Raw genomic sequence first — 9,932 nt, 5'->3', positions numbered from 1 at the left:
CTATTGGGCTGTATGCAAATTAGATACATGTGACAGGAAGTTTGCACAATTAGAGCTAAGCCAAGATTATCTGGAGGTCAGGATCTAAACCAGCAAGAGAGATATTCTACAGTGGACTCCAGAGAGCCAGCCAGAAGGAGACAGGGTGGGGCACAGACTCTGGCTCTGACATGGAACCTTTGTACAGAGAGAGAAGGCCAACTCCAGCAAGGGTTGCTTGGGACACAAGTGGCCCAGGACCTCTCTAGAGACTGCATTTGAAGGAAGAGTGTCTGGAGTCTGCAGCCAGGCTGGGAGAGAGCCTGAAGCTGGCAAGACAGGGCCCAAGCCCACACCAGAGGGTCTGGTCACCAGCCACAGTCCAGTTACCGGGACTCACAGCACCGGTCTCTCTCTTGAGCAAGAGGCTGGAAAACGACTGGTGGGTCACCAGGCCCAGGGCAGTAGGGGAGACAGTCCAGCTGCCTTTAAGGCAGACAGCTGCTCCCTGACTGATATCACAAGACCCACCAAGCCTTACGTGCATTCAGGGACAAGGGGGTCAGTGTTGGAGGCAGCATAGTTCCTAGGGGACAATTAGAGACTCTGGTACAGAGAGACAAACACAAGTGACCAGGCTACCCTGCCACACAAACAGATTCAGGCCAGGCCAGACTCCCACTTTGTTGAGGGGATGAACTTCCACGGGAGTAACCAAGCACTGTCAGGAAGTACAGATTTCCAAAGAACAAATGGAACAGGGTTATTATTTTTGAAGCATTAAGCTTAATGTCTGTAATTTTTATTCCTATTAATCCTGGATTCTTCATCAATATGAGGCTTCCCACACTTTGAAGTGGGGTGCCCACTGATTCAGGAAGGTGGTCACTGCTCAACTGGGAACTTCATTTTTATTATTGTGATTTGGGTGAAAGTTTACAGAGCCAACTAATTATCCATACAGCAGTTCATATACACTTTGTCTCATGACATTGACTACAGTTTCCCACAATGCAACAGCTCCCCTTCCACTTCCTCCCCATAGCCACCTCTTCCCTGTGTCCATCCCTCCATGCACTCCTGCCCCCTGAGCTATCTCCCTGTGCATATACAGCCCTTCTATTCTCCCATGGTTATTCTCTCCAAGGAGTGTATCTACCTAATGCAAATGTTCAGCTCATATGCCTGTCTTTTGTTTGGCTGGAAGCCACAGGAGTGGGTTCAACTCCAGACCTGAAGGGCACCTAGGGGCCATAGTCTCAGGAGTTTGACCAGGCTCTATCTCAACTGGGAACTTTAAATGAAATTATTTTGGATTCTTAGCCAATAGTCTCAGATGATAGTCTTCAAAATCAGACTTGGCTGGGTGAGAAAAAGATGTCCCAGAATTCCCAAAGCTTCTCATCGCAGGTCAAGAGCCCAGCTCGGGGGCCTGTACTCTGCGCTGTTGTGAGGAAGGGTGATTTAACTTATGGGAAATCTCTCTTTCATCTAGTAAGGGGAATGCTGTTTGTGTGCTAAAAGGAATTTAGGACAGAAAGTCTCAGCAGTCAAGATTAGGTAAGATGCTTTCAGGCCTGGAATTGAACTCACTCCCATGGCTTCCAGCCAAACAATATGAAAGGGTGTAAGGTGACCATTTACACCAGCCAGGTGCATTCCTTAGAATGATCAATCGTAGGAGATCAGAAGGGCAGTGTTTGCCCAGGGGGACAGCTCAGAGGGCAGAAATGCATAGGAAAGAAGGACACAGGGAAGAGGTAACTACGGGAAGGAAGTGGGAAGAGAGGTGCTACATTGTGGGGAATTGCAGTCAATGTCACGAAACAAAATGTGTATGAACTGCTGTATGGAAAATGAACTTGCTCTGTAAACTTTCTCCCAAATCACAATAAAAATTAAAGAAAAAAAAAAATACTAGGGAAGATACTTCCTGGGTTCCTAAGAAGAGCCCTAGCCCTGACAACCCCTTTTATTTCAGCTGAAGTGGGCACTGAGGAGGCAGAAACACCCCAGTTGAGGGGAAGCTGGGACGGGCACGTGCCTGTTTTCCAGGAGCTCTGAGGACCTGGCAGAGGTGGTAGAGAGGTCAGCACGAACTGGAGACCAAAGGTAGACACAGAAGGGAACAGGTATCAGCAAGCCCTGAGTGAGCCAGGCAGGAAACCCGGCCGGAGAGCACACGGCTGCAGCCCAGCTCCCCATGAGCAATCGCAGAGCACTGCCAGGTGGAGAAAAGCTCTCATGAATGGCACTAGTGCACATTGTGACCACAAACAAGGATAGAGGGCCGCAGCCAAAGTCCATGGAACCTCATCACCCAGAGGCCAGCAGAAAAGGATGACAGGTGGACAACACTTCTCACCTGCTTCTAAAATGTGGTGCAGGCTTTCCCCATGCCAGGATTTCCTTAAGGGTGAGGGAGGTGCACTTCATGGGAAGGAGAAAGGGGTTGGGAAGAACCTTGAAATGGTCTTCTGCATTTACCTGGAAGATACCATTTTAAACAAAAAGTTGGCTTGAGTGGCAAGTTGTATGCGCATGTGATTGTGTTTTTTGCTATTGTGCTGTTTTGTGGTTGTGGTCTCCTACTCGTTCCTTATGTAGGAGTGAGTGTGGTCAGTGACCAAACATAGAAGGGTTGTCTTTAGTGACCACTGTTATGGATTCAATCGTATCCCCCCAAAATATGTGTCAACTTGGCTAGGCCATGATTCTCAGTACTCTGTAATTATCTTCCACTTCATGATCTGATGTAATTCTCCTACATGTTGTAAATCCTACCCGCTATGATGTTAATGACGAAGGATTCGAGGTGGTTATGTTAATGAGGCAGGATATAATCTCCAGGACTAGGTTGCATCTTGAATCAATCTCTTCTGAGATATGAAAGAGATTAAACAAGCGAGCAGAGATGAGAGGGACCTACTACACCAAGAAAGAGGAGCCAGGAGCAGAGCGTGTCCTTCAGACTTGAGGTCCCTGCACTGGGAACCTCCTAGACCCAGAGAAAGATTGATGCCAAGACACATGAAGATCTCCAAGGAAAGGGGGGCCACAGATGTTGAGAGGAGACAAGGACCTTCCTCCAGAGCCAACAGAGAGAGAGCCTTGCTGAAGCCATCCATCTGTGGTTATGTTTGTTATAGCAGCACTAGAGAACTCATACAGCCTCTATTTCCTGCAGTCCTAGGTTTGCAGACCTGAGCAAGGGAGGGAAAGACAACTGCCTGGCCAAAGACCCCCCAAGAGGTTTTTTATTAAACATGGAAGCCTAGTGCCACCTAGTGACAAGAGATGGAAACTCCCTTAGCAACGGGTCAAGGGCAAGGCCTGTTAGCCCAAAGCAGAGAACTGAAATGGAAGACACAACAGAACCACGTTTTAACGTTTCTGACTTGGGGCTGGAGAGACTTTGCACTGCTCTCCAGCATCACTATCCAGGCCTCAGGAGACAGCACAGAGCCAAACTGTTTGGGTTTGAATCCTGATCCCCCCATTTACTATGTGCTGTGGTTTATAAATACGGTCCCATGCAAAGATGCAGTCTAATTCCTGTCCCCTTGAGTGTGGGCTGGACTTCATGACTTCCTTCTAATGAAGAGAATGTGGCAGAAGTGATGGTGTAAGTCAGAAAAGACACAATGGCTTCCTCCTCTCTCTCTGATAGCTTGTTCTGGGGGACAACCAGCTGCCTCATCAATGGGCCATTCAAGCAGCCCTATGGAGAGGTCTACCAAGACCTCCTGACAACAGCCATGTGAGTGAGCCATCTTGGAAGCAGACCATCACAGCCCAGGCAAACCTTCAGATACTGCAGCCCCAGCTGGCATCTTGACAACAACCTCAGGAGACACCCTGTGCCACCACTTCCTAGCTAAGTGGCTCCTGGGTTCCAGACCCACAGAAACCATGAGATAATAAATACTTGCTGTTCTAAGCTTTTAACTTTTGCGGTAATTGTTACACAGTAATAAATAACTAGTTCACTAGGTGTGGGACCTTGGGTGAGTCTTGTCACCCCTTTATAAAAAGGGGCAATGCTAATTGTTAGGGGACACTTCTGACTGGGTCTCCCACATTCCACATGTCCTGCGAACAGAGGCCCTAGTTGCTTTTGTTGCAGGGTATCTTTTCAAGGACTCAAAAACCAAAACCAAACTGACTGCCATCAAGTTGATTCTGACTGATAGTGACCCTCATTGGGTTTCCGAGGAGGTAAATCTTTACGCAAGTAGATTGCCCCACTTTCCTTCTGTGGAGTTGCTGGTGGGTCTGAACTGCCAACCTTCTGGTTATCAGTCAAATGCCTTACGCACTACACCACCAGAGCTCCTTTTCAAGGATATTTTATAACAAACATCCTTGGAAGATAGAGACAGTGTCTTCCTCCAGAGCCAAGGGCAGGCAGGCTTTCTGCCTGTTTCAAAACAGTCAGGTTCCCTAACCTCAGGGTTCATCTCGCTGAGAAGACAACTGAGCTTGGGGAACCAGCTCAGCAAATGCTGGTATCGTGCAGGGCAAGAGTCCTCTGTCTCTGAGCCCAGAGGCTCACATCTCTGCTGGCATCCACGAACCTGAGGCTAGCTAACTTGTTAGCCCACAAGAGGGTCAAGTACTAGGCCCTTCATAGTTCCTGCTACCACCATCCTCAGAGTTGTTCTGCAGGCTTCATGAATTGACTCAAGTAGAGTCCTGGACATGGTGCCTAGCATGCGGTCAGTGTTCAATGACTATTAGCTCTTATTCTTGCTGGGGTCCCTGTGTGGTGAAAACTATTAGCATGTCTGACTGCTAACCGAAAGGTCGGAGGTTCGAGTCCAGCCAGAGGTACCCTGGAAGAAACCTGAGCATCTCCTTCTGAAAAGTCAGCCACAGAAAACTCTCTGGAGCACTACTGCCCGGAAGCCATCTTTAAACTTCGAACTGAATATATCCCTGGAAGTCTTCTTGAAACCAAACAATAGTTGAGCTTAACTAGTGAGGAAAGTCTGTCTTGAGCCTTGAGCTCTTTTAAGAGCTATCTGAACAGGATCAAAGTGACAACAGCAACTCAAAAGATTAGGTAGGGATCTCAGGAGGCAGTGAGTTTATGTTCATGGGGGAAGAACCACTCAGAAAAGGAGGGTGAGAATGGTTGCACAACTCAAAGAACACAGTCAGTGTCACTGAGTCACATGGGTAGGAACCGTGGCACTGGTGTCTGGTCTGCTGTGCATGTTCTCACCAAGAACAAATAAAACGTTATTTCAAAAAAGAAAAAAAGAAAGAAATCCAACAGAGCAGTGATGGTCTGACACCCAGGGGTCACTGGGAGTCAGAAGCAACGCAGCAATAACTGGTATGTTATCTACATGCACGTTTGCATATTCTGTAAAAGCCCACCTTGTTCAAGATCGTCAGAACTGTCATCATTGTTGTTCTCCAAGATCACGTCCAGGGAGCTGGTGTTGCTGTCGTACACCACGCAGTATTTCACACACTCCAGATCCACAGACTCTGGAATAAGATACTCCTTTCCTTTCTGAGGGAACCACAAGAGAGGTCTATTGGTGGGTGGGTCCTGTTCGGCAAACGCTTCCTGCACACCAACACCGGGAAGAGCTTGGAGCTGAGGCTACGCTCTTCCTCGACATACACACAAGGCGTGGAAGCACTGAGAGAGGAGACCGGAGGAGCATCTGTTGATCCCCAATCATCTTCCACACCTGTATCACCCTCTGAGGAAAGCTGACCACAGCTGATTGGACCAGAGGTAAGTGCCTGACCAAAGAACAGATAGTCTACTGACTGGTCCACACAAGGGCACTGTCAGAGCAACAGTAGCCAACCACACTAACGATAGTCTCTCTGGTGGGGAGGGTTAGGTAGGCAGCAGGGGTTAAACCGAGAAATAACCATAAAGAGAGCAGTGAGCAGAAAGCTCGATTAAGCAGCAGGTATGATGAGGCAGACTGTAAGCTAAAACATAAGCTCTGTAGGAAATAGGGATTTTTGTCCTTTTTGTTCACTGCTAGTGCCTGGCACATTTTAGGCATTTGACAAATACAGTTAAATAATGAATAAGCAAACAGAAGCCATGAGGTAGAGAGCAGTTAGTGAGTAGTAGCATCAAGGAGTGGCTGAGTCACCACAACAGTGCATCATAAGGGTAGCAACTACAGATGCCTGCCGCTAAGGAGGTGACGAGATCTCAGTGCACAGGCTCACAGAGTGTGGTCCAGCAATCCAGGGGGCGTCCAAGAGGTGGCAGCTAAGAGTCTAGTCTTCTCCACTTCTTCTAATGTTTTCCATAAACCCCCATAACTCAAGGGAACCTGAACCTGACTCTGTCACTTGTAACTTCATCCATCTGACACAGAAAGACACATTGGAGGACCCGAAGATGAGATATGGCAAGTACCAATCCACCCTATTAGAAGGTGGAGTAAGGTAAGGACCAGAGGGGTACACACCAAGGATTTTCTCTGGGATTCAAAGAGGAGAAATCACATTTGTCTAAAGGAATTAGGAGAGACTTCAAGAAGATGCCTTTATCAGTGAACATTTACATCAGGGAGATACACTCCTTAGAACGATCAAATCATGGAAGAACAGAAAGGCAGTATTTGCATAAGGAAATGGCTCAAGGGGCAGGAATGCATAGGAAAGAAAGACACAGGGAAGAGGTAATTAAGAGGAGGAAGTGGGAATTCACAGGGAATTGCAGTCAATGTCATTAAACAAAATGTGTATGAACTGCTGTATGGAAAATGAAATTGTTCTGTAAACATTCACCCAAATCACAATGAAATTTTTTTTAAAAAAGAAGATGTCTTTTATCCACTCCTAGCTATATCCAAAGGAACTGAGAGCAGAGGCCCAAACAGACACTTGTACGCCAATGCTCATTGCATCATTATTCACAACAGTCGAGAGTCGAGAGGTTGAGACAACCCAAGTGTCCATCAACAGAGGAATGGATAAACAAACTGTGACCCACAGACACAATGGAGTGTTACAGTCACAAAGAAAAACGAAGATCTGCTCTACGCCACATGGATGAACCTTGAAAACACTGAAACAAGCCAGACACAGAAAGACAAACACGCCCTCTCCTTAGTGAACGCCTATCATGTTAGTCAACATTTCACATTTATAACAACAGTAAAAAAATCTACTATCCAAGTATTTTTTTGCATTAATGACATACATCTGGCAGTAACAAATGCTGAGGTGTGAGGTGAGAGTAACCCTGGCCCCTGTAATTAAGGTTATGTGTCAACTTGGCCGAGCCATGATTCTCATTGATTAAGCAGTTACGCAATGATGTAATCTGTTAGTTGTAAAATGACGCGGTCATGCTCCATTTTGTGATCTGATATAATCAGCCTCCATCTCCACATGCCAATTTTTGTATAATGACCTGATCTTTGACACCTGACCACGTCAATATGTGAGGAGAGTATAATCCCACTTATCTGAAATCTGGAACAGGAAAATGCCTACAGACAGAAGGTTTGCCATTTTAATGGCAAACTCTATGTTACATATATTTTACCACAATAAAATCTTTTTAAAAAAGATGTCAATCAGATGGCACTTGGAGGATCAGTAGGTTTTAGTCAGATGACCACGAGGGAAGAAGGAGTTTGGGGGATGGAGAGGAACATGGGCAAAGTGTAAAGATGTGAACAGCCCATGGAGGCTGGGGCAGGTGGAAGACGGACCTGCACATCCACTCAGTCATTCCATGAACAGTAATGACTGAGTCCCTGCTTTGTACCTACCCTCAGATTCTGGAATCCAGAGATTTCAAAAGGAAAAGAGAAATACTCAATCAGCCTGGAAGACAGGCCCCACGGAACGGGGGCATTCGAGAGGAGACTTGAAGGACGGATGGAAATGTGCTAGATAGATGAGGTTCTGCAAAGTGTTCCAGGAAGGAGGAACTGCTTCCACTCATTTGTTTCAGTCACCAAATACGTACAGAGCAGCTACCAGATGTCAGGGGCGATCCTGTGCATCTGGGGTACAACGAAGAGCAAAGGGGGTGCAGAACAACACAGCGGCAACAGGGAGGGTGGGAATTTTGCAAGACGGTATTTTGGAAGTAAAACTGACACACAGCTAGTTGGATGTGGACAGGTGAAGCTGTCAGCTTGGATGAAATCTCGGAAAAGGAAGTGTACTGACAGACGGGAAGGAGATCTTTGGACAGCAGAGGGTGGAAATGAAGCTAAATCAAAGAGATGGAGAAGAAACCAGGGAGAAGGGGAGAGCCTCAAAGGCAGAGCATGTGATCCGAACTGCAGCGGTTAGAGCCGCATGCTGAGCAAAAGCAATGCAGACAGGGGGCCCACTGCTGGAGGGAGAGGTGACCCAGGGCGACTGCATGCATAACTCTGCTTTTCAAAAGTTGCTGGAATGGGGAAAAAAAGAGGGGAAGGGAGGGACTAGGCTTCCGCCTTTTAGTTCAATATCTCCACTGTTTAATGTCTTTCTCTGACTAGAAGCCCTGTGAGGTCAGAGGCTGTGAACTATGGACATCTTGTATTCTGTTGGCCCTGGACTCATGCCTGGCACATCCAGGAATTAAACAACATTTGTTGAATGACTCTGGTGACCGTGGTGGGGGCAGGGGACAGCTTGGGTAGACCGTGAGACCTGTGGAAGATCACTGTGGTAGATAGCAGTCTTGCCTCTGCTGCCCACAGAACCCAACGGTGAGTGCTCTCTCCAAGGCCTTGGACAAAACCTCCCTTTTTCTCATCCTCCATAAGGTAGCCAGCCTGCCTCCAATTTGGACTCTACTGGCGTACCTGCTTCACTCGGCGAGCAGTAATCACATGGCTTTCATCATACTCCCATTTGGCACGAACATCTGAGAACGAGAGCATTTAATTAATAACTGTATTTGCAAAGGGGCACATGACAAAACTACTTAGAGTACTTAGATCACTATCAACAAATATGTGCTTGGCAATTAGGGACAGTCACCATCAGTTTAAAATTTAAGGTATGTATGACACACAGACACAAATTCCAAATGGATGAAGGACCTAATCCTTAGTCCTTATTTAGTCCTTTAAAAATCAAAACCAAACCCACTGCCATCAAATCAATTCCAACTCATAGTGACCCCAACTGGGTTTCCAAAGAGGTAAAGCTTTAGGGAAGTAGATTGCTCTGTCTTCCTTCCATGGAGTGACTGGTGGTTTTGAAACACCAGCCCTCTGGTTAGCAGTCAAATGCCTTAGGCAGTATGCCACGAGAGCTCCAAATTGTACATTATGGCACCATAATTTTAAAACCACACTTATTACTTAGAGACACCTGTATATGTAGTAAAAGTGTGGAAATATGAGGAGAAAGAGGAATGGAATCTGAACAGGGCACAAAAGAGGGAGGCCCCTATGTCTCTGACATTTTATTTAGTATGTTAAATCTGAGTGGTGGGGACATGAGTGTTTATTAATATTTCTGTATGTTTGTTATAGTATATGTTTCAAATATTTCACTATAAACAATTAAGAGGACTTAGCACACAAGTCTTCTGGGAACTTCCCCTCTAGGTTTAATCCAGGATGATTTTCATGTTACAGCTAGAAGCAGCATTTTGAGCTATGCCTAATGAGTCTAACAGTTTTCTGAAGTCATTCAGTTCCCCCAACAAGTTTGTTAATAAGTCAAAAGTAAGGACACTTATTTTTGAAGGACACTGTCCACAGCAAACCAACACTGGAAGAAAAACAACAGCAACAGCACTTACCCAGTAAACAGAGATAGTTGGGTTCAGCTAATCTGGAGAGTTTTGAAACCTGGTTCAGGATGTTGTAAAGCTCTGTTGGTTCACACAAGACCAATTCCCCCATCCTACTGAGAAGAACAAACAAGCTTAATATGTATCTCTCTATTTTAGATGAATGCCACAAAGTAAGATATTGAACTAAACTCTTTTTTTTTTTTTTTTT

At 46.1% G+C, this 9,932-nt stretch overlaps 1 protein-coding gene across 1 annotated transcript in view; it reads right to left on the bottom strand.

Annotated features, from left to right (window-relative positions):
- The window catches only part of STYXL1 (serine/threonine/tyrosine interacting like 1), a 29,923-nt gene extending 20,090 nt beyond the window's left edge, over positions 1–9,833 (bottom strand). The window contains exons 1-3 of the mRNA XM_007940224.1: positions 9,731–9,833; positions 8,781–8,842; positions 5,365–5,503 (exon numbers count right to left, since the gene is read on the bottom strand). Of these exons, the coding sequence (XP_007938415.1) occupies positions 5,365–5,503; positions 8,781–8,842; positions 9,731–9,833 (304 nt within the window). The remainder of the gene's footprint in view (positions 1–5,364; positions 5,504–8,780; positions 8,843–9,730) is intronic.
- Positions 9,834–9,932: the final 99 nt, after the last annotated feature.

Source organism: Orycteropus afer, unplaced genomic scaffold, assembly GCF_000298275.1.
Source record: "Orycteropus afer afer isolate SDZICR_OR568_19922 unplaced genomic scaffold, OryAfe1.0 scaffold00006, whole genome shotgun sequence".
Lineage (NCBI taxonomy): Eukaryota > Metazoa > Chordata > Mammalia > Tubulidentata > Orycteropodidae > Orycteropus > Orycteropus afer.
The sequence above is the reverse complement of the archived record's forward strand: the minus strand, read 5'-3'. Positions and strand labels throughout refer to the sequence as shown.